General features: G+C 39.1%; 2 protein-coding genes across 2 annotated transcripts in view; one reads left to right on the top strand and one right to left on the bottom strand.

Annotated features, from left to right (window-relative positions):
• Positions 1-6,428: 6,428 nt before the first annotated feature.
• On the bottom strand, positions 6,429-12,552 carry LOC306757949 (BTB/POZ domain-containing protein 2-like). The gene is made up of 9 exons (XM_079243141.1): positions 12,020-12,552; positions 11,797-11,916; positions 10,085-10,241; positions 8,657-8,762; positions 8,362-8,559; positions 8,084-8,276; positions 7,779-7,866; positions 7,540-7,686; positions 6,429-7,456 (listed from the first exon to the last, which is right to left on the bottom strand). Exons 1-9 carry the CDS (start codon positions 12,526-12,528, stop codon positions 7,295-7,297), a joined length of 1,680 nt encoding a protein of 559 aa, XP_079099267.1. The 5' UTR covers positions 12,529-12,552; the 3' UTR covers positions 6,429-7,294.
• A 2,728-nt stretch (positions 12,553-15,280) lies between these two features.
• The window catches only part of LOC306757944 (protein unc-13 homolog A), a 30,023-nt gene continuing 19,919 nt past the window's right edge, over positions 15,281-25,384 (top strand). The window contains exons 1-8 of the mRNA XM_079243135.1: positions 15,281-15,393; positions 19,664-19,693; positions 19,869-19,968; positions 22,645-22,762; positions 22,842-22,965; positions 23,593-23,663; positions 23,888-23,942; positions 24,337-24,366. Of these exons, the coding sequence (XP_079099261.1) occupies positions 15,372-15,393; positions 19,664-19,693; positions 19,869-19,968; positions 22,645-22,762; positions 22,842-22,965; positions 23,593-23,663; positions 23,888-23,942; positions 24,337-24,366 (550 nt within the window). The 5' untranslated portion in view covers positions 15,281-15,371. The remainder of the gene's footprint in view (positions 15,394-19,663; positions 19,694-19,868; positions 19,969-22,644; positions 22,763-22,841; positions 22,966-23,592; positions 23,664-23,887; positions 23,943-24,336; positions 24,367-25,384) is intronic.

Here is a 25,384-nt window from a genome sequence, read left to right as displayed (position 1 = left end):
CTGTACCTGTAATTGCAATCACCTGTTCTAGTCTTTGTAACAGAATGTTATGATCGACTGTATCAAATGCAGCACTAAGATCAAGCAAGATAAGTACGGACACAAGTCCTTTGTCTGAGGCCATAAGAAGGTCATTAGTAACTTTCACCAATGCTGTCTCAGTACTATGATGAGCTCTAAATCCTGACTGAAACTCCTCGCATAAATTATTTCTGCTCAGGTGGGCATGTAGCTGAGCGGAAACTATTTTCTCCAGAATTTTGGACATAAACGGGAGGTTAGATATAGGTCTATAATTTGCTATCACCTCTGGATCCAGAGATTGCTTTTTAAGTAAAGGCTTGATTACAGCAGTTTTAAATGATTGTGGTACATATCCTGTCACTAAAGACATATTGATAAGATTTAGTAGTGATGTATTAATTAAAGGGAAAATGTCCTTAAAGAGGCTCGTTGGGAGAGGGTCTAAGATACAGGTGGATGGTTTAGATGAAGCTATTATTTTAGTTAATTCAGAGGGTTGGACAGGACAGAAACTATTTAGACACAAGTCAGATCCTGGTTCTAAGGATGCTTCGGAGACCACAACAGGCTCAACATTATAGGTAGAAGGAAGAGTATTGTGAATTTGATCTCTAATAGTGTCAATTTTATTCCTGAAAAAATACATGAAATCATCACAGCTAAGTGAGAAAGGAATACATGGCTCCACAGCGCTCCGACTCCTAGTATCCTAGCTACAGTGCTGAAAAGAAACCGAGGTTTGTTTTTGTTTTCCTCTATCAATGATGAATAATAAGCTGTTCTTGCCGTACGTAAGGCTTTTTTGTATACGCTTAAACTTTCTTTCCAGGTTAAGTGAGACTCCTCTAGTCCTGATGAACGCCATCTGTTCTCCAAACGCCTTGATGCCTGTTTTAGAGCTCGAAGCTGTGAATTAAACCAGGGAGCCTTCATAATCTTACCTAATTTCTTCTTCTTTAGGGGAGCAACATTATCCAAGGTTGTACGCATTGAAGCTGTTATAGTATCAGCATGTTGATCAATCTGAGCAGGAGTAAGGCTTAAAGGGGGACTCTCAGTCATGCTAACACATGGTAGATGTGAAAAAATTGATTCAATTGATTGTTTAAATTTTGTAATATTATTGTCTGATAAACATCTACTATAGTAGAATTTATTTTTGGTCAGTGAGTAATCAAATAAAGTGAATTCAAAGGTTAACAAGAAGTGATCGGACAAGAAAGGGTTTTGAGGAAATACTTTGAGCTTATCAGTCTCAATACCATATGTTAGAACAAGATCAAGAGTGTGACCATGAGAGTGGGCCATTATTCCATCAGACTGTGGGTTAGGCAAGATGGTGAATGCCAACAGGTAGTCAGAAATGTGTTAGCTTTGCATAAATTATTTTTAATTCCTTTTTTTTTTTTTTTAGAATATTACATATCTCTGTATAAATTAGAAAATCTTTGGTATTGACTCAATGTTGTGCTCAATATATTTTATTTCGCTGGCAGGAGCTGTAATTTTAAGGAAATTACTTTACACACACACACACACACACACACACACACACAAAACAAAAAAAACGGGGGGAAACCCACAGACATACATTAAAGCTATGGCAAAAAACATCAAAGTTTCAGAACTTCACAGTATTTTATTAGAATTTGAGCTTGTCTTTTTTAGGCAATTTAAGGTGGAATTCTTTAGCATCTCCTATATCTGAATATACATTTTATCATGTCACTTGATGGGACAGGAGTTTTGTAAGGGATGCTCTCCCATTACTTCCATTTACAACCAGAGGGTTTTTTAATTTGTTTTTTGTTTATTTTACAATAATCTTGAAATCTTGAAATGTAGTTGAAAAAGGAAGATAAATAGAACAAAAAATAAACGATTTGCCTCCGAGTCACAACACTCAATTCAAAATCTGATCTTCTTAAAATCTAAATAAATGTTTGTCATATTCAAGCAGAGTATTGTCCAATATATGCAACTTATTTTTTGTATATGTGGTGGATTCCAATGCCAGCTGATTTTTGTTTGTTTTTTAATCGGAGCAGACATGAGACAACATTCTGTCCTGAGAATTTAATCAGCGATGACATGTTTAGCCGCATGTCATCCTTCAACCGCTGGTTGTCTAGGTGGTGTCCCGATAACAACGTGGGTTTTATAGATAATTGGAGCGCTTTTTGGGGAAAGCCTGGTCTTATTAGGAGAGATGGCATCCATCCCACGTTGGATGGAGCCGCTCTCTTATCTAGCAATATGGACTCTTTTATTAGTCAGCTAAATTGACAACTCAGGGTTGGGACCAGGAGGCAGAATTGTAGTCCTACACACTTTTCTGCAGCTTCCCACCTGCCGCCGCCCACCCAAAACCCCATTCCGACCTTATACAACTTCCCAGCAGTAAGAATTAAACAACACAAAAACACTTCTGGGGTTAATCGTGAAAACCTCATAAAAATAAAAACAATGGATCTAATAAAATCTGAAAATAAGACAATAAAGTGTGGCCTACTGAATATTAGATCCCTCCCAAATAAGTCTTTATTAGTCAATGACTTGATAGGTGATCACCACATTGATTTATTCTGTCTTACGGAAACCTGGTTACAGCAAGAGGATTATGTTAGTATTAATGAAGCTACGCCAGCTAACTATTTAAACTTTCACATTCCTAGAACTACAGGCAGAGGAGGAGGTGTTGCAGCTATTTTTAAGTCAGAATTTTTAATTAATCCTAAGCACAAAACTAACTATAAATCCTTTGAATTCCTGACATTAAATTTATCTCATCCAAAATGGAATTCAGAGAAACCGCTCCTTTTAGCATTAGTGTATCGCCCACCTGGACCTTACTCCGAGTTTCTGACCGAATTCTCTGATCTCTTGTCTGAGTTAGTGCTGACTACTGATAAGGTCATTGTACTAGGTGATTTTAATATTCATGTTGACGTTGAAAATGATAGTTTAAGCATTTCCTTTAGCTCTATTCTAAACTCAATTGGGTTTTCACAAAATGTCAATGGAGCCACTCACTCTCATGGTCACACTCTTGATCTTGTTCTAACATATGGTATTGAGACTGATAAGCTCAAAGTATTTCCTCAAAACCCTTTCTTGTCCGATCACTTCTTGTTAACCTTTGAATTCACTTTATTTGATTACTCACTGACCAAAAATAAATTCTACTATAGTAGATGTTTATCAGACAATAATATTACAAAATTTAAACAATCAATTGAATCAATTTTTTCACATCTACCATGTGTTAGCATGACTGAGAGTCCCCCTTTAAGCCTTACTCCTGCTCAGATTGATCAACATGCTGATACTATAACAGCTTCAATGCGTACAACCTTGGATAATGTTGCTCCCCTAAAGAAGAAGAAATTAGGTAAGATTATGAAGGCTCCCTGGTTTAATTCACAGCTTCGAGCTCTAAAACAGGCATCAAGGCGTTTGGAGAACAGATGGCGTTCATCAGGACTAGAGGAGTCTCACTTAACCTGGAAAGAAAGTTTAAGCGTATACAAAAAAGCCTTACGTACGGCAAGAACAGCTTATTATTCATCATTGATAGAGGAAAACAAAAACAAACCTCGGTTTCTTTTCAGCACTGTAGCTAGGATACTAGGAGTCGGAGCGCTGTGGAGCCATGTATTCCTTTCTCACTTAGCTGTGATGATTTCATGTATTTTTTCAGGAATAAAATTGACACTATTAGAGATCAAATTCACAATACTCTTCCTTCTACCTATAATGTTGAGCCTGTTGTGGTCTCCGAAGCATCCTTAGAACCAGGATCTGACTTGTGTCTAAATAGTTTCTGTCCTGTCCAACCCTCTGAATTAACTAAAATAATAGCTTCATCTAAACCATCCACCTGTATCTTAGACCCTCTCCCAACGAGCCTCTTTAAGGACATTTTCCCTTTAATTAATACATCACTACTAAATCTTATCAATATGTCTTTAGTGACAGGATATGTACCACAATCATTTAAAACTGCTGTAATCAAGCCTTTACTTAAAAAGCAATCTCTGGATCCAGAGGTGATAGCAAATTATAGACCTATATCTAACCTCCCGTTTATGTCCAAAATTCTGGAGAAAATAGTTTCCGCTCAGCTACATGCCCACCTGAGCAGAAATAATTTATGCGAGGAGTTTCAGTCAGGATTTAGAGCTCATCATAGTACTGAGACAGCATTGGTGAAAGTTACTAATGACCTTCTTATGGCCTCAGACAAAGGACTTGTGTCCGTACTTATCTTGCTTGATCTTAGTGCTGCATTTGATACAGTCGATCATAACATTCTGTTACAAAGACTAGAACAGGTGATTGCAATTACAGGTACAGCGTTAAGCTGGTTTAAATCATATTTATCTGATAGACTTCAGTTCGTTCATGTAAATGACAAGTCCTCCTCCCAAACTACAGTAAGTCATGGAGTTCCTCAAGGTTCTGTACTTGGACCAATACTCTTCACGCTATATATGCTCCCTTTAGGCAAAATTATTAGACAGCATGGAATAAACTTTCATTGTTATGCAGATGATACTCAACTATACTTATCCTTTAAACCAGATGAAACAAATCAGCCCAATAGGCTACAAAATTGTCTCATAGACATAAAGACTTGGATGTCTAGAAATTTTCTCCTCTTAAACTCAGATAAGACTGAAGTAATTCTCGTTGGATCTGAAAAACTCAGAGCTAAATTTTCCGGTTTTGTAATGAACCTGGATGGCATTACTTTAGCTTCCAGTGCTACAGTGAAAAACCTTGAAGTAATATTTGACCCTGACCTGTCCTTTGGCCCACATATTAACCAGGTTACTAAAACAGCCTTCTTTCATTTACGTAATATAGCCAAAATTAGGGACATTCTGTCTCGGAGTGATGCAGAAAAACTGGTTCACGCTTTTGTTACTTCGAGACTAGATTACTGTAACTCTCTATTACTGGGTTGTCCTAAATATGCCCTGAAAACCCTTCAGCTGATCCAGAATTCTGCAGCCAGAGTTCTGACCAGAACCAGCATGAGAGATCATATTTCTCCAGTTTTAGCCTCTCTTCATTGGCTGCCTGTTGAATCTAGAATAGAATTTAAAATCCTTCTCCTTACATATAAAGCCCTCCACAACCAGGCACCACTATATATCAAAGACCTCATAGTTCCTTATATACCAAGTAGAGTACTTCGTTCGCAGACTGCAGGCTTACTTGTGGTTCCTAGAGTCTCAAAGAGCGGAGCAGGAGGCAGAGCCTTTGGTTATCAGGCCCCTCTCTTATGGAATAAGCTCCCAGTTAGTGTTAGGGAAGCAGACACCCTCCCCACCTTTAAGACTAGGCTGAAGACTTATCTTTTTGATAAGTCCTATAGCTAGGGATGGTTAGCATCCCTTAGTTATGCTGCTATAGGTTTAGACTGCTGAGGGACATTTCCTGATACACTGAGCTTCTTTCTTTTTCTCTTTATCTCTCCCTTTTACCCCCCCCCCATAACAGTGTTGCATCATTAACATGTATGTCTCCTGTCTCAGCAGGTCTCCCTGGCCGGGAGTAGCAGTTCCTGTTGTCTGTTGTCTTTCTGTCCTCTTCCCCCCACACAGCAGAGGCAGATGGCTGCCTGTCCTGAGCCGGGTTCTGCCGGAGGTTTCCTTCCTGTTAAAAGGGAGTTTTTTCCTTCCCACTGTTGCCAGTGTGCTTGCTCAGGATGGGAGATTGAGTTGGACTCAACTCAATCTGTTGGTTTCCTTATATAGGCTGTTATGAACTGGCCTTCATTATGTTTTCCCCTCTGTCTGTAAAGCGTCTTGAGATGGCATTGCCGTGATTTGACGCTATATAAATAAAGTTGAATTGAATTGAATTGAGAACCAGAAATGAGCCAAAATACAATTTTTAGAGGTTTATCCCACAGTTAAGCATAGAAATGTTATCCTGCAGATAAAATTTAGGGGTTTTACATTCAAGAAAGCCACCAAGAACATGACATTAGGAGTGACAATTTCAAATTTTCTTAACATACCTACTGCACTAAATGCAACTGAGAGGATCGGGTTTTTACTGCTACTTTTTAAATGAAGACATAACAGTCTCCATTTTCATCCAGTTATAAACTTATAATTTTCCTTTAAATAATAAATGATTTAAAATTATTATTAAAATTAAATAATAAATGGAGAAAAATAGACGAGAACACCTTCAAATAGTGCAAAATTTAGCTTGAAGGCACATTTTGTTGCCTTTCTGACAGATTTGGGTTAGATTTTAACTTCGAATCATCATGCTAAGCTAACTGGCTACTGGATTTAGCTACTGCTATATTTCTAAGTGGCACTGATAGCTCATGCTGAAATGTCAATAGGATGAAAAACATACAAAAGAACATGCTTTTGTTTACCTCTTTATATTTATTTCAAGTTACATATGTTAATAAATGCCACTTTAATATACAACCCTTTAACTTCCAAACCAAAAGGAGGAAATCTCTTCCACACACACTTTTTAAAACAAAGCTAAAAAGAAAATTTGAAGAGTTAGTGTGCATCCATAGAGCAACCAAATAAACATATGCAAGGCCAAGAAGTGCAAAGTATCTTGGGTATAGGCAACTACCAAGCAAGGACACGAGATATCACAGACTGTACTGTTAAGTAGAAACCAAAACAATTGCTCACGTAATATTAAGATTAATATGAAATTTGGCTCAAAATCACCAAGATTTCATAAAGCCTATGAAGGTCTGTCATTCAAGTTACAACTAATGTGGGATTGAGTGAAGTTCTAGTCTGTACAAATGCTGATGAGGACTTTGTCTTGGCAAATCTGATAAAACTGTACATTCATACAGTTGCGACTCTCCGTTGCACAAATGCTAGAGGAGTACAAGGTGAATCATACAGCGTAAGAAGAATTCAGTGTCAAGCCTTATGCCATCAATCAAAAGAAAAGACATCAATACTGTGAATAATCTGATAGACTCCTTCATTCCCCTAAATCCTTTGTGGAGCTGGTTTCAGTCGCGCCTGTTTCAGAGACAAGTATCGTAGCACAAAAAGGAAAGACGACATCTAAAGTGGCAGGCTTTGCCCCGTGTAGTGACCCACATCACAAGTCTCCTAATCTGTCCTCCCAACTGTAGTGCATCATGTTGAAGGAAAAATATGAAGTCTGACAGATTAGTCCCCAGTACAGCTGCTGAGGTGTGGCCCTGCGCTGGTTTCATGTCACATTTGATGGAAGATCACTGTAATGACTGAGGTGACTATGTGTAGAAGATGACCTCAGGAATCTGTCCATCTTCTACCGAAGTGCCGTTGTTGTTTCCTGCTGCGTAGCAGAAGGTGAAACAGGTCTTTGTGCCAGTGGATGAGGACTCGTGGGTTACCTTTCGCATTCCCTTAGTCCCATAATGAGAGTCTGGACCCTGTAATAGACAAACAGGTTGGAAATCTGCTGCAAAAGATCACTTTTATTTTTTTATTTATAATTTTCAGTATGCTATCAAACCTTAAGTGTTGCACAAGCAGTGTAGTTGACGTTGGGTAAAATCTCCACTGGCTCTTTGAACATGACTCTGAATGTGTTTGCTGACCCATCACAGCTGAAGCCTGTGTCGTTCTGTCCCAGCACTGTGTTGCTGTCTGTGTGAATTATCTGGAACAGCAAAGATTTCCAAAATGAAAGAAAAATACATCCCGACAGAACATCTCCATCAAGTACTCACTAGAAGAAATTCAGTACTGTACCTGTATGTTGACTTGGTAGTCTGTAGGTCCATGTATGGAACCATAAAGTCCAAATCCAACCACAAATATTCTTCTGTTTACAGAGAACCTGTAAGTAAAAAGAAACCATTTTTTAGCACTATATGTTGGGTTTTTCCTGCCAACTCACAGTGGTGTCTGTAATGGTTTTGTTATCTTCTTTTAATAAATAATCTAGCATCTTTTTCAGCAAACAGTCAGCAGTGCTGCACTATTACAAGATATTACAGCTACACTTTTCCAACTTTTTGACTTAAAACCTTTATAATGTTCTCCTGTTAACCCACCGAATGCGGTCACTTGTCCCACTGTATCCCCAGCGGCTCTCCACATGACCAAAACGTGTGATGCTGCACTCCTTCCCGCGAAGACAGCAGCGAGGACGGTCTATGAAATCTACACGAGGCTTTGGGTTTACAGTGAAGTGAAGGAAGAGACTCACCACCTCTCTGTCAGTCAGAATATTGGACTGCGCTGGACCTGAACGTACCAGGAACACAACGCAAAGACGTTAATCAAGCTCTGAATCCCAGGTTGTGTTTGACAGTTTTACTGAGATTGTCACCTGCAGCAAACTCCTCAATGGTCATAAGAGGGAAGCGGATGAGCGTGAGGGCTTTTCCCAAGACTTTACGCTTGTTCTCGGGTGTGGGCTGCAGCTGCTGCCTATGAGCTTCGGCTTCAGCCCAACGCACAGCAGCTCCAAACAAACGCACCTCTCTGACGCCAAGAGTGTCTCTCTCCAACACTGCCACCAACGTATCTATTGGAGGGAAAGATGAAGAAAAAGAAGATTAATTTTCAAATACAGGAATTCCTAACAAATAGAAACAATGAAACCATTTACAGAGACACATTACCCAGATCTATATCTGTGAATCCCTCAGCGGCGAGAGCATCTCCAGTGTTCTTATCAATGTTCTCTAAACAGAGACTGGCGAGCTGTGGCTCATCAAACAGTCGTGCCTATAAAAAAAAAAAAAAAACAAAAAAAAAAAACACACAGTTGTTCTTTTTTTAGTTTTTCTTTTTTGTTTTTTTTTAAATAAAAACAGCCAGGTTAAAACTGATAAGCACATTTAATTTCATAGAACAGTGTTTGCATTCAGAAAACTTCTACAATAGCAGTGCAGAGTGCAGGAATTTGTATTAGGGACAGATTTTCTTAGTGCAATTATGTCTATGTCTATAAAATAATAATGATGATTTTAGGATTATTTTGTGTTCATTAATTTCTCAGACCTACAAATGCATAAAATTACACAAAGTTGTCAAAAATAAAGATAAATTTGGTAATCTTGCTCAAATATGTTTTTTTTCCCAACTCTGCGTAAAGTAGTTGCTCGTCCTGATAGTAGTCTATACATTTTTTAACCATGAATAAGAAATATTGGTAGACCCCTCAGTTTACTGTAAATCTGTAAAAACTCTGACCAATCAAAACATTGAAGTTGTTCATTTCTTATATTTTGTAATCTACTTCTCCCGGCTCCCCTCTCCCGCAGCGCCTACCTGATAGCCACACCCTGCATGTAAAAAGCGCGTTAGGATGAAAATGCAAAGTAGTGAAAAATAAACTCGGAAGGCAAACATGACTGAGAATATGCAGGAAGGATTTCTCAGCTCGGTTTATTTGCCTCCTTCCGCTAAATGGCCAAGAAAGAGAAAATCGGTGGAAAAAGCTGCGAATAAAAAAGCCTTGGATCGCATGTCTCAACAGATTATTAATTGGAGAGGGAGGAACCAAGACAGGATGCCACTTTCAAATCTTGCTAGCGCCAAAACATTACCTATCCCAGCTTTAACAGGTTAAGAGGTTAATTTGTGGAAATAATGCTTTAATGTTTTTGTTTTAACACATCAATACATAAACAACCTCTTATTCACGCCTTATCAAAAATCCAAAAATGGGTTTATTCAGCAAGAAGAGCTTATTTGTGGCATGAAGGTGTCATAAAAAGAATCCACTAAAACCACTTCATTTTCCTTAAGACCCAGTTGAACTAATAACTGTTTTAGCTCTGTGTTTTAATCCGCTGTTTTGGTTCAGACATGTTCCTTTAGGCAAAGTAACAGTATTGAGGAATCTTTTTGCAATTAATTAATTGTGACATTTATTATTGTGATTAATTGTGACATAGATTATGTGTCAATAGATTTAACTGTAGTTACACACCCACTCATGCACAAACAACACATTCTAAAATGCAATTAACAAATAAACAAAACTAATGTCTGTAAAATTAAACCAAAAGACACAGGAAGATTCATAAACCAGGGAAGCTGACCTGTGTAAGCAGCATGAAAGCATTGTCTGCTCTGAGGTTCTTCTTGAGGAACTCCACACAGTGAGCCTCCAGGGCTGGAACTGCATACTTCTTGGCTGTGTAGAGTGTGGTCATCACAGTCTCCGGTCCAATCTGGACTTCATCAGAGTACAGAAACCTACATGATGTTAAATAAAAGCAGCACAATAATGTTATTCTACAACAAGAACAGAAATCAGGGCAGTTCAACTCTGGCCTGTGAGGCCACAGTCCTGCTGGTATCCTGCAGGTTTTATGCACCTTCATGCAGCAATACACCTGATTCAAATGAAACAGACCCAACAGCTTGTTAAGTTTTGCTTTGCCTTAATAACTTAAATCATGTGTGTTGAAGCAAGGAAACACTAAAACCTGCTGGAAAGTGGATGTTGAGCAGGGCCATATAACTCCAACCCTCAGCTACTGCAGGTTTTAAATGTTGATTTAAAAGTTTTTATCATTAAGTTAAAACAACCTTTTCATTTATCATATTAAAAACAGTAGGATAGATATAGGTCAATAGCTATGGAGAATATTACGATTTAAATGACCCTTCTTCAGTACGGGTCTCCCTGATGCCATTTTAAAAGTAGATGGGAAGATGCACCTCTGAAGAGAATAATTAACCATGTCTAAAAGCTCACAATTAAATTATATATATATAATTTTAAAAGCTAGGATTTAAAAGGCAGGTTTTTGTGTTTAGTTGGAAGCAAACTCAGCCAAGTACCTTGGCATCAACCAGGACAAAACTCTCCAGTGTTTCCTTGAGTTAAAACATTTCTTCAGATATGTTTAAAACAAAACTTTGTTGGGATGAAAGTTGGATCTAAAAGGATTTATCTTACTTCTGAAGTGGTCTGCAAAGTCCTCGCATTGAGTTTCTGATGCTGGGAAGAAGGGCTTGCTCAAATTCCTGTGCAGTAAAAGATCTATCACTTTCAAAATAAAATTCAGGGTTGTTTTTATTGCCCTTAGTGAGGTTTGAATAGTGGAGTGTTTGTTAAACAATGATAGTAGATTTAAAGTTGGTCATGAAAAATTTTTAAACGAATCATTAATTTTGATTTCCTCCATTTTCTGTTTGCACTCCTGCAATTTCATTTCAGAGTCTTAATTTAATAATTTCTCCACAACAGTGTGGGTTTAGATTTTATCATTTTAGTTCTAAGTGAAGCTGCAGTATTGATGGCTGACATGACTTTACAGTTAAAATGATCAACAATAAAATCACATGATGCAGGTAAAATCTGAACAGGAGTTTTGGATAAAATATCTCTTAAATTCAAAGCCACCTCTGAATTTGTATACTGCTTTGTCACAGTTCTCACCAGGGCCTTCTGGTGGTAAAAAAAAAAAACAAAAAAACAGAGAAGCCGTCTGACAGTCAGGTCAGCAACAGAGGACACAGCAGTGGACAGGCGATGAATCCAGGGTGTGTCCTCTGTTGTGAGTAGCCTGTGGGAAGTGCTACGAGGTGTGTTGCAGCAGGGTGGCATCTAAACCTGCTGGACACTGTGAGTCTGAGTTGAATAAAACGGGTATAAATCACATCCTAGTCCTGCTAAATCTTGGGTGTGGGCAGTTTTTAAACAAGGTGAAACATGAACAGTGAATGTTAAATCCCGCCTTCCCGTTGTAGTGGCCATAAACACCAAACTGTCTTTGTCGATATAACATTTAATGATACTAACTTCAGCAGGGCCAAAAAGGCAGCCGGCTCCACGTCAGGAAGCTCGATCTCCGTGGAAGTGGTCGCCATCCCACCGTTGAACATGGCATCAAACACTGCACTCCCCACGGCCAGAACAAACCTGACAGCGTTAACGCACCGCAGAAACAAAGAACAAACATTTCGTTCCGCTTTGCACAATCTGAATCTGCTTGAAGTCTGTGCGATTAATGTAATCGTCTAACCTGTGTGCAGGTATTCTCTGAACACCCATTCCTTTGCCCACCAAGAAATGAACGTCACTGAGCACCTCGTTGTTGAAGAGGAATGCAAACCTTTCCTTCACGGTGCTCTTTGTTGCTTGCCAGTTGTACACCGGCTCTCTGTACACCAACACGGACGCAGCTGCCGGGGTGGCGCTCGGTGCAGTCGCCGGGGAAGCATTTGAAGCTGCGGTGGCTGTCATGTTGGACGCCGTGGTGGACATGGCCCCGGCTGCCGCAGCAGACTGCTGCAGGGAGTTCTGCGCAGTCGGCGGAGCTCCGTTAGAAACGCCGTTGCTGTCTCCCCCGCCAGGCCCCAGCTGCGGGTTGGGACGCCTCGCCGTTCCTTGTGCTCCCCCAGCTGCACCGACCGCTCCCCCGTTGGATGCTGGCATTGAAAAAACACTGTTGCTCGGCTGACTGTTTCCCAAAGGACCCGGGCCAGAGAAACTAAGGCAAGGAGGCCTGCCGCTGTTGTCTCCAGCGGCCATCTTGAACCTGGCGTAGGCGTAAACAACACACTCTGTCGCTTTGAGTATTTCCAGTAGTGGACAGGGTCTATTTGTGTCATGCTTCCCCCTAGAGTATGGACTAGTACTGCAAGATGCTCAAAGGGACAGCAGATTCACTTTATTCACATACTCAAGACAGACAGTTGATTTATCTTTGCAAAAATATATTTTAAAGGAAAATATCAAAGACATACTTGCTCTGTGACACATATATACCTCAAGGCTATTAAGCTGAGGTAAGAGGAAATAAGATAATGGAATATAAATCCACTTGTGTGGGTCTTTTGCATTATGTTCAATCAAAATCTAAATACTGAAGACAAATGGCCAAACAGAGTATGTGTTCTAATGTTGTAAGTATATTTTCTAAAGATGTAATTTCTCATGACAAAATTTTGTCTCTGTATCATTTTCAGTTAAATATAGGCTACTTAACTTATATGTAAGTTCTTGTTTTCTGTTTTTAATTTAAACTATTTCTGTTCTTCTTAATTGCCATATATATAGGAGATTTTATATATATGCTTTTTTTTTGTCTTACCTAGAATGAATGTATGGAGGTGTTAAGAAAAAATGCATTTATTCCCTATCCTACAAAATCTCCTGTTTTTCCCTTTCTTTGAGTCTATAATCTACTTGCACCAGCTTTATTTCTTGTGATACTTTGATAGACTCTGCTCTTGTTGGATGCATGTTTGAAAGCTTCCAATCCTAAGTACAGAACTCAAATTTTGGCCTCAAGATCAAATGTCATACTTTTTTTTGTCTTTCTGTGTGCAGTTGGCATGTTCTGTTATTGCATGGGTAGGTTTTCTCTGGTTACTTTAGAAAAAAAAACACTTTAAAAAAATGCGCTGGTGAGGTTAATCTCTCTAAATTCTCCCTACGAGTGGGTGTGCATTTTTTTGTTTGGTTGTTTGTCCGTTTTTTTTTGTTTTTTTTTAAATTTTATTATAATTTTTTTATGTGGTTTTGTCTTGCCTTATTTCTGTGTTAGCCCTCTGTGATGGACTGGCAAGCTGCAGGATCTTCGTTAGTAGTCTATGACCCTCCATTGGAATGAATTGGTATTATAATATGGATGGATGGATGGATGGATAGACACTTTCTTGGTCAGTTTAACTTGACTGTCACATCATTAGTAATCCTACTTTTTCCAATAAATAAAGTTTATCTGTTATAGTCTAGGATGTGAACATTATCAAACAACGTTGCAGCTCAACCTGTATTCACCTGATGAACCTTTTATACCTGGTTCTCCCACTCACTATGTTTGTTTTGATCTCTCATCCATGTTGTGTCTGTGACAACTTCACAATAATAACGAGACGGACTCCATTATCCGGTAGAACAATCCCTATTGAGAAAAACAAGTACCGACATACTTTGTTAAGGAATCAATGCGCAGATGCTGGAACATAGAAACCATGTTACTGCGCCAAAGGTTATAGATCCATATACAACACTCCACACCTTCCCAATACAATCCTCAATCATCCATACCCATTCATTTGTTCATCCCTCCCTCTGTTGTTCATGCAACCATCTAGTAACCCCCCACTTTCTTATATCCTTTCACACTCTCCTCTCACCAATTAATGACTCCTTCTACCCCATCCCCAGTCACCAATTTATATTTTCTTCATCCATCCTCCTTCCATCACCCCTTTCTTTCCTCTCCATCTATCCATCCATCCATCTTCCCCCATTCTGCCTCATCCATCCCTTCTTCCATCCCTCAGCCATCCTTCCATCCTCCATGGTTTTGCCTCGTTAATTATTCAGTTGTAAATCCCCTCCTCTTTCCCCCTATCCTCCCATCCATCCCTTCTTTAGAGAGGAACCTCCCAACCTTGAAACAAATGACATTCAATATGAACCAACCAGAAAACTTTCAAATTTGTACATAACTTCATCCATGGGGTTCATTAAACCAGCAAACATACACTGTTAGTTTATGTTTTGTAAATAAAGAATTACTAAGCTGTTTTCTATTTTCTGAAACCTTTCAAATTATTTTAATTATATCAGCACCTCATTAAAAAACACAAGAAGCTCTGAAGTTTCCCGAATTTATGCAACTTATGAACATTCAGAATATTTCGAGCTTAAATGGATTGTGTTCCAAGATGACCATTTGGGAACGATTGGATGAAGAACAATATCTAGCCTAATATCAAAATAATGTTACAATAATATTAAAGAAAAACAAACAAACAAAAAACACCGCAAAGCATCAGCGAAATGGCTTGAAAGAATGAATGAAAATTCTTGTCGCCATATTGTTCATTGAGTACATTACACAGTTAGGGACTATATTAATTCAGCAACCAAATCCCGCCTCAGTTTACTACTTTCAGGCCACCTCAGTTCACGAGCCCCCCCCCCCCCCCCCCCCCCCCAGCTCTACCTTTGCCTGCTACTCATCAACCGTGACGTCAAACCCGGCGCGGCACGGGGGAGTTGTCCTCGCGCGGAGCCTGCTGGATGCTGCTGAAACAAGATGGCTGTGCGCGCAGGAGGACCAGCGGTAGAGAGCTGAGGCAATGCAGAGGAGGAAGCCGAGGGGGGCGAGGAATCCACTGTGTCAGTCCTGTCCTGCCTAAAGTGCAACAGCCCCACAGAGCAAGACACGAGCGACTCTGAGATGGTACAAATTTCACTCGCGTCACTATTTTTAGGGAAACGTTTTTGTGTTTTTGTTTCTTTCTTTATTTTTTGACGGGTTGAGTTTTAGTGGCAGGAACCAACCAAAAGACTGAGCAAACAAGCAGGGAACACCAAGTAGAGGACGGCCGGGGACGCTCACGTCGCTTTCAGAGATGTCCCTGCTGTGTGTGGGAGGTAAGGAAAAAAAAGAGTGTGAATCCTCCTTGTTTTGATGTTATTGAAGTATCACTTGCTGGTGGTGTAAGTGATGTCTGACGGAGCCTGCGGGCTGTCAGCTCGGAGGAAAAGAAAAGTGTGCAGCCCGAGCAGCAGCGGAGGCTTTTGTGCTGAATAGTCATTTAACACAGCGGCTTGTTACAGAGACAACACGGTCATAGTGGTACTTTTATCAGCATTATTTCATTTATGACGTGCTTGTTTAATTGGCTGCTAAACCTAAAGTGAGAGTTGCATTTTTGATCTGGTTGTGTCGTGACTGGTAGTAACAGTAAACATTAAAGGGCTGTTTGATTTTCTAAAATGAGTAAAAAAAAAAAACAAAAAAAAAAACAACCAATTATATATATATATATATATATATATAAGTGTGTGTGTGTGTGTGTGTTTTGGAGGGGGGGATCTCCTGGTAATACTGTTGCAGTTACTTGGAGTATATGTGTGTGTCATCCACTCATTCATGCGTGGGCAGAAGGAGGAGGATGAGGAAAAGCCCCTACCGCTACCTCTGCCGCTGCCGCACCGCGCGCCGCTCCCCGCTGACGCTTCTGCCGTACCGAGGGAATACTGGCAGCCGGCTGGAGGTGCGCGTCACTCCTCCGCGTTTTCCCTAAAGCGATGCGTCACCTCCTCCCATCAGACTGCCTAAAAGCACCTGATGCTGATGCTGTTGCCTATGAGATGAATAAGCATCTGCTGTGATTTCACATAAACGAACGCCACAGCTTGCTATTCTGGGCGAGGTGTAAGAAGGAATAAACAGGAGGTCTTCGAGTATTTCAAGGAACTTTAGTATGTTTTAATATTTTGTTGGAGTCTGAATCAGCAATACTGCAAAAGCTCTTGTCAAAATGATGAGAATGTTGTGTTTAATCACATTTGCATGGTTACCCATTTGAAGGATTTCTAGCAAATCAAGTCTATTCAAAGCTTGGAAATGTAGAATATATATTCTTCCTCACATTTCTGTCTTGATTTATACATCATCAGTCTGATTACATAACATCATACATGTCTTTTAAAATGGAGATAGATAGATAGATAGGTAGGTTATCTATCTATCTATCTATTAAGCAGCCAACCACACAGGATGTAAATAAGGTAACATAAACACAATTAAACAAACAGAATATATACAAAAAGGAGAAGATATGTGATCATCTCTCATACAGAAGATTTATTGAACAGCGTTTTGGTAAATGGTATGAATGACTTTTTTTTTTTTTTTTACCTTTCTTTATGACAGCAGATTGAAATAGTTTAATCCTTTAATCTCCCCAAAGACAAAGACATGAAAGCCAGCTTTAGAGTGTTAGATGGGAAATACAGTTTTCTCTATCAAAAACCCCGATGTGACGCTGTCTTCTGTTAAAACAGACATCTTCACTTGTCATTGTACGATCAGGTGGAAGCAACAATGAAGTGACCCACTAAGCTATCAATGAACTTGGATATGTGGGACCTCTCCCAGTGGACTATACCTCCTTGCTTTCCAGTGGCAAGGAAATTACTTTAAAAATAGTCTTGCATAATTGTAATTACCCTGCAGCTTAAAGAAATGTAGTCAAACTGCTTGTTTTTGCAGTATCTAGTATTTAGATATAACAAAGAGGGGATTCGATAAAACCATCAATTATGTGTCATTTTAGTTTTTAGAGATAAGTTAACTTTAACTAAGCCAAAACAAGCTGTTCTGTATCTGCATGCAGTGATTAGCTTGTACCAATGTAGGTGGGATAATGGCAATATGTACAGAATTGTAAAATTAAAGTTTTTTTTTAAGTCACGATTTACACACTAAGTGTATTTTAGATGTGACCCCAGCTCAGCCCCTCCCAGCCATGCCCATTCACCACTGACTGTCCCTGCTCTGAGTCAGTCTCAGGTGTCATTAATACCCTGAAAGTCATTCATTCATAAACACTGGCTGCAGCTGTTGGTGCTGTAGACTACGAGACTTGGCAGAGAGCCTTCTCTCTGTTCCGGTTACATCATTCATGCTTACCTGACTAGAGCTATTTCTGGCCTCCACAGTACTTTGTGCCTCTTGAATAGGCAGCATTTCTTTGGTGCATCTGCCGACGAAGCAGAATTCCAGTGCAGCTGTAGATTCACTGAAAATTTTGGCATCTTGTTTTTCCTGCAGATATACAGTATAATTTTAAGTCTGATTTTCTTTTTGTCTTGGACTACTGCAGATAACTATGTAAGTACAATCCTTTAGGATAAAGCACAAGGCATCCCTCATTTTGTCATTGGGTGGCTGAAATGAGCTTACCCACTCCTGAGTATATATTACTTGACAAATTAAATTAGGAGGTCCGCTTGGTTCCCTGTCGACTCTATGTTTGCTTGGAAATCTACTTAATTACCATAAGTCAGAGTCTGCTGTGTGAGAGGTACTTTCTGAATGCATTTGCTCCACAAAATGTACTATTTGGTCCTTCAGCTCAGCCTCAGTGTGCTATGATTAATAAAACCCAAACATATTTTGAATTGTTACACCTTTGTCAAATAATTTTTATCAGACAGTGATGCATAGATATAGCCATGACCCCTTTTTCTATACCTGGGTTTTTCACCCATAACCTACATTTCAGCCACCTGATCTGATGTTAGAGCCCCTAACAGGTTTCTGAGCTATAGGAACATATTGTACACACAGAGTGTGTGTTTTATTTTCTGCTTGCGTGCATGCATTTGGGATGAGCTGGTGTGAGCAGGTGCTTGTTGTATTTCTCATCATAATTCACTCTGTCACAGAGATTTATGACTGTGTGCTAATGTTAAGCTTCAGTTTTCTGCCACTGGAAATCCAATTTCTTTTTTTATTGATCCTCCTCACGTGATGTTATTATTCTCTATTTTAGTATAGATGTACAGTAAAAGAAGCGCCTAATATCTGAAGTGATGTAAACATCTGTAACAGTTCAAACAACTGAATTTGTCATTCATTTTTTCTTTTTTTATATTCAAAATGTTGATTCATCCAATTTTTTTATTTGTTTAAAAAAGGAAGGTAAAATGAAAAAGAAGTGCAGCGTTAGAGCTGCATAAAGATACTCATTTAAAGCATGTATGTCTTTTATTTGCACGTTATTCCTCAAGGTTGTTGAGACTGAAAGGAAGCAGCCATTAATATTTCCATCCTCGCTGCAGGTGCTCATATGGGAGTGAACCACTGCATTTGAGCACGTGTTCTGATGTAACAGCATGCCACTAGTGTAGCTTGAGTTTCGGATGCGTTGCATGAAAAATATTTAAGCATTTAGATAGGGTGCTGTCCTGCTGACTCAGGGCAATTGTCCTTTTTATTTCATGGTAGTTACCACGGTAACTTGACCTTCAGCTGTGGAAGGTCTGTGGAGAAAATTAAGATAAGTCATGAATTGATTTTGTTACTGTGCGTCTGAAGAGGTGAGAATAAGGAGCAGGCTTGGTTATATAACGTGGTGAACATGGGTTTGTTTTTTATTATGTAAACGTGTGTGTGATGTGTACACATCTGCAGTGTGGTAGCGAGTAGTGGGTTGAGGAACATTAAAAATGTATGTGTGAGTTACGTCAAAGCTGGTAAAACAGTGCTGCAGAGAGAGTCTGGGCTGTAAATGCATGCTGGAAAATTCACCGAGACTAGAAAGATCTCTCCAAATATATCCCATATAAGCTAAGTCAACAACAAATACTAAATAATTAAGTTCCCTACTAGTGGGATTTTAGCCACTATGAGAAATGTAACTAATAAGTTCTTATTTATATGATTTTGATGATTTCATGTAGGCATACTGTGTGAGATGTCCATGCTCTAAATGCACTATATGTTACTGTGTGTTGCCTCTAGACAATGGGCCCAGTTGCATGGACCAAAAGGGAAATAAAGTAGTTTTTTAGGCTTGGGCTTTTTGTTTTAATCTGTACAACCAAATGTTTGTTTTTATTTGCTCAAAAATTATGTAGCGTGTGAAATATGTGCTGGACCTTGGCTTCTTTGTGGTCTATAGAAAATATTTATATTCATCAGTAGTTTCAGGAAATGTACACACAGTATTGTTTTAATGTAATAGTCCCTGGTTTGAAATTGATTTTGTTTTTATTAGAATTGATATTGCTCTTCAAGGTGGCACAAACATCTCCTGGCTTTCCTCTCGGTGTAAAAACAGAGGACATGTAAGCCTGAAAACAGATGGTGTTTCTGTGTGTCACCATGTCCCTGTCTGTGTTTCCACAGTGAAGAAAGCCAAGCTGGATGGACCCCAAGGTAAGACCTGGGAACCTGGAAGTAAGAGGATGTACAGAAGGAAAGAGTTGTTGTTATGAACTGTTAATGTTTAAGTAGATTGAGGATACTAGGAAGGATGGAAGTTAATTATGGCGTAGACTTTCAGCATTTATATGTCACATTACATTCTTTTTATTCTTTTTCTCCTTTACAGAAAAATTCAACACTTATGTGACTCTAAAGGTGCAAAATGTGAAGAGCACAACCATAGCTGTCCGGGGCAACTTGCCCAGCTGGGAGCAAGACTTCATGTTGTGAGTTCTTTAGCAATTCTGACAAAGCTCACACCTCGCTGCCTTACTCCTTCCTCTGCATTCTCCTTTAATCCGCCCCTTACACTGCCCATTTCCGCAGCTGGAATGCTTTGCTTTTGTAGCACTTGCTTTCTATCAGTTTTCCTCCCTCTCGTCTCCCTCTTTTTTACTCCTTCATTCCAAATGCACTTTATCGCTGCATTGTTTCACATAGCGCTTCCTCTTCGCATCCAATAACCCATGCTCTTTTTCATCCTCTCTCCCTCGACACTTCTCCTCTCTCATCCTCATTCTCAATCCTGGCTCCTTGGCTCCCAGCCATTCTTTCTTCTCCTCTGTCACTTCCTCTAAATACAGCTTCTTGATCTTCATCTACTCAGGCTCTCCTCCTCCTCCTCCTGCTTCATACTTACCTCATCACCTCTTACATTCATTTTTTCCACTCCCTCTGTTCCTATTTCCGACCATTTGCGGTTATTTAATCTATTTTTTACTTACTTTATTTTAGCTTCAATAAATATTGAGTTATACCTAGTTGTAGTTGGTGAGATTACATAACACTCAGTTTTACCCTTGCAGAGTGATTCAGTGTGGTGATGGCAGTCAAGCAGCAAATGGGCGATAAATGGTTTAGCATATTTATTTAGTATAGCATGTGGGATGCAGCAGGCAGGATTACTGCACAGTCCTGTGCATCTGTGTGATGTTCGGAGGCGTTGAGCATTGTAAAGGGCTTGTATCAGTGTAGCTTCGTTATGTAATGTTTGGGCTGCAGAGTGCACCTCGTGTCCTGTTTTAAATGTCTCTGCCCCCTCAGTTGCTGCCATGAATCAAACAGCCACTTTTCTTAAAACAAGTCACCACTGAGATGGGAAATCTATTCCCTCTATTTCTTAATTAAACTTTCCTCTTTCTCCCTCCAGGCATGCAATACAATCCCTTCCTCCACTGCCTTCATCACACGCCTCCTCACCCTCCTCTTATTCATCCCTCACTTTCTTTCTTTTTTTCTTTCTTTCTTTCTTTCTTTCTTTCTGTTAGATTCCCTCAGGTTTTCTCCCTGTAGAGGCATGTATAACTTGAACAGCTTGCAAGTTATTGTCAAGGGTTATGTGTGAGAGCTTTTGGTGTGTTTAATATGAAAAAAAAAAGCTAGGTCATCTAGTAAAAGTGGCAACAAAACCATTTTTAAAAAATCTATAACTTGGTTCTTTATTTGATATCCTTAAATAAAAGTTTTAATTTATGTTCCAATTCCAGTATTTTGCTTTACTTTAATGTTTATTTGACAGGGACAGCATGCAATTACATGATTACACCAGAGTTAGCTATGATGTCAGTTGCATCGGCAGTTCCTGGGCAGGTAAACGTGCAACAGCAAACACAAAATGAAGATGAGGAATACATAAAACAGATGACAAACAGTTTAAATAAAATACAAATACAACAAGACAATTTAAAATAAGTAAATTACATCGTTATTAGACTTACGCCACTAATGGTGGTGGTCACAATTGTAATTCCTTCCATATCAACCCATTGATTTAGTAAACAACATAACAATTACATGTAATATGTCTATTATCACATGAACTGCTTTAACAAATACCAAACAATACAAAACTAATTTTAAATAAATAATAATTAGAGCCTGTGAAATCTTAATTGTTAAATATGAGGACATTTTTAAGTTAAACTTTCTATGCTCACGTAATGAGATCATGTTGACTACCGTTAGTTAAGTTGATGTTTTTGAAACACAATTTCTTAGTCATGTTCACACTTCATTCAATGTTATGTTTTAACTAACTGGAAGTTATTAAAAAGGGAAAAATAGTGTAGGGAGGGCTGCCATGCCATATGTCTACCAGCATATGAGGTTACAATCCACTTGTTTGATTGTTAACAATGTGTTACATAGTTAGTGTGGTAGCCTGCTTCCTCATATATGCCATAAAGCAGGGCTTCTCAGTTTGGTGCAACAAGGGCCATAATCCAGCAGGTTTTCCCTGTATTCCTGCTCCAACACACCTGACTCAAATTGATAACTCATTGTGTAGAACTTGATAGATTGTTATATCTATTTAATTTTATTCAGGTGTGATGAAGCATAAACACAATGAAAAGTGCTGGATTGTAGCCCTCATAGAATGAAACTGAGTTGCCCTGGTGTAAATTCTACCCTATTCTACCGTCATTTAGCAGACGCTTTTATCCAAAGCGAAAGTCATAAGTCTAAACTGAAATGGTAACTAAAGCTGTCAAGTAAATGAACTGAAATAGAAAATTAAATGTTTCTCTCTGAAATGTTGCAGACACATAAGGTACTCTTGCATCCAGCCAGGTAAAGTAACATTAAATTTTCCTTTAGCCTACTACTTATTGATTTATAACTGTGCATCAAGTGCATAGGATCAAAACATTGCTGTAGAAACTTGCATAATTTTTATCATCTTTGCTTTTGTTGGTAAAAAAAAAAAAAAAAAAAAAAAGAGAGAACATTTGACCTATTTTAGCTGGGTCTATTTTTTCTTTCTTTCTTTTTTTTCTTTTGTTGTTGTTTCAACTCAGACATTTAAAGTCTGTGTGGCCCCAGATATCTCTGAATGCCTTCTTATCATGAAGTCAGCCTCTTCTTCCTTATTTTTAATTTTCCACCTTCCTCTGTCCTTGTAGTGAAATTAACCGCCTGGACCTTGGCCTGACAGTGGAGGTGTGGAATAAAGGCTTAATTTGGGACACCATGGTTGGCACTGTTTGGATTCCTCTCCACAGCATCCGACAGTCAAATGAGGTTTGCCATTAACCACTTCTCAAGTAACACACACAACTACTGAGCGCTTTTTAGAAAAAAAAAATCTCTGTGTACACAGGAAGGTCCAGGGGAGTGGCTCACACTGGATTCTCAGGTCATCATGACAGACAATGAGATCAGTGGCACCAAAGACCCCACTCTACACCTTGTCCTACTTGATACACGCTTTGAACTGCCGCTAGGTGAGAACCCAGCACTCGCGTTGATATAAAACTGCTATTAGGTGGAAGAAAATATGCCGTGCATTAATATGAAACTGTAGGTGGTCATTGCCCCTTTAGGCAGTTGGAAGACGGAGTGAATAAATTGGTCTGTCGGGATATTTTTGCAGCAAATGAAGCCCAAAAATCTGTTTTATTATCTTTTATTATCTTGACTCAGGTTTTAGTTGTATGTCTTTGTGCTGTGCATGCGTGTCAGAATGTTTGTGTCCTTTTCTTGTGAACGGTGATCAAACTGTATTCCTCTAAACATTGATTAGGTGTCATATTCATACTCTTCCTTGTCCTTCAATCAATAATGTGCACCTAACTCTTTAGTATGTTGACCGGACCTATTTATAGGTACTGGCTTCCAGGCTGAGAGTGAAACAGCACAGCGTTAATTTAATTGTTGTTAAATGTTGGGATGAAGCATCTGCAGCTGTATTTCTGGGTTGTTATAAAAACATTCAGTTGTGTTTTTTAAATTTTGTTTTATTGTAATTTAATTAGACAGTTTTCTGTATGATTATATTAAGTGTTTTAGTAGGTAAAACTCCATTTTGATTGAATTTTGTTCCCTCACTTGGCTTGCTGATTGCTTTTCAGATATCCCCGAGGATGAGGCACGCTACTGGGCCAAAAAACTGGAGCAGCTCAATGCCATGAGGGACCAAGATGTAAGCTGTCAACCTGTTTGATTTAATACCTCACCATATCCTTACGTTTTAGAAAGAAGCCTAAATGTTTAATGGGCTAAATATGTTGCAACCTATTTGTTGAAATCCAACATTTTCTCCTCCTTTCCTTGTATAAGGATACATAGAATTTGAGCAATCCCTGTTGATTACTAGCTAACCATTTTTCATCAGTGTTATTATTTTTATTCACCCTGCTGCTATAGTACTCATACCAAGAGGAGCAGGAACCGCCGCTCCGTGTACCAGGAACCCAGTGCTGTAAGTAACCAGTCGCTGATTTAGGTGTTGAGGTGTAATTAGATTACTTTAACTCAACTTGTACATTAAGTGTTTCACCACATGAGTTGTGTGTTAGAGGGGAAGCAGTCCTGGTTTGCTGCTGCTGCAAGGGATCAATAGTGCTATCAGATGTCCACAGGCCAGGTCCTCTAGGATGCCTCTGTGCTTCGGCTGTTGACCCTGTCTGCAGAGCCTGCTGAGCAAGCTGTCTGGGGCAGCAGAGGAGACTCGGATTTAACATTCCTTGATTGCTCTCTTTCCATTCGCTGATTTCGTTTGGACATGTTAAAGCACTGATAGTGTAAAATCGTGTTTAAGTTTTAACCCTGGTGCCATTCATTATAAATATTGACACCCTTCTGTTTCATTGCAGGCAACTGGAGTCTATGGGGAGACCAACAAAGTAAGTACACATACAATACATTGTGTTGATACAACCCCTTTATTTTTCACAAATAACCCTACTCCATTTCTGATGTCTCTATAAAAAACTGTGCATTTAATTTTCTGTTGTCATTAACAGCAAGCAATGAATAAATCTTGCTTTTTATGCCAGTAAGAATAAAGTTTATTTGTTATTCTGAATAATCAACAGACTAAAGTGATTAGAACCTGGATATCCACATAAATATACTGTATATTTCTGCAGAAAAAGTCCCCTATTGCCCCTTCCTAGTTGCTTTTACTGGTCCTGTGAGGAGCAGACGATCTTATATAAGTGCCCGTCAGACTCACCCACACAATTGCAGCGATTCATCTCATCTCTGTTTACTCAAAGAAAAAGGGAAAAAAGGAGAGACAGACTGAAGGTTAATGATAGATGGTGAGCTGATAAGGTACCTGGGGGAGGAAGGAACAATGACACATTCAGAAACATGGTTGTAGTGGAAAAACTCGTTTTGATGCCTTTTTAATTAGTGTTTAGATGCCCAGACAGATGAAGAAAAAGGTGTAAGCGGTGCCGCATCCACACTCGTTGTCTGGCTTTCGGAAAGAGAAAGATGATGGATAATGACAAATGATTAATAAGCAGATGCTTTCACTTTTGACGCCTTTGTGCTGTTTAAGTCTATCATCCCTTCCCTCTGGGATGTTAATCTTTGATCTATGAACGCCACAGCAAAGTAATGCTTTTCCTCAGCGAGCTCTATACATTTTTGCTGAGTTAGGATGATAAGCCTGAGGAGGAAGGAGTTCATGGTGTTCATCATGTGTTTCCTGATGCACTCTGAATGACCCACACCAACCGCAGTTCAGTAGTGGAATGCTGCCAGCTTATTAATATTAAATATTTAATTAACACAGTGTTCAAATATCATCTCAGTGATGATTAGATCCTTTCATCTCAGCTCCACAGGCTAATTGTTTTGATTGAGAGAATCATTTTCTCCGTTGCTTTCTCTTTTTATTTTGTTTTTAAA

This window comes from Telmatherina bonti, assembly GCF_933228915.1.
Source record: "Telmatherina bonti genome assembly, chromosome: 7".
Classification (NCBI taxonomy): Eukaryota; Metazoa; Chordata; class Actinopteri; order Atheriniformes; family Telmatherinidae; genus Telmatherina; species Telmatherina bonti.
This window is presented reverse-complemented; position numbering and strand designations above follow the sequence as displayed.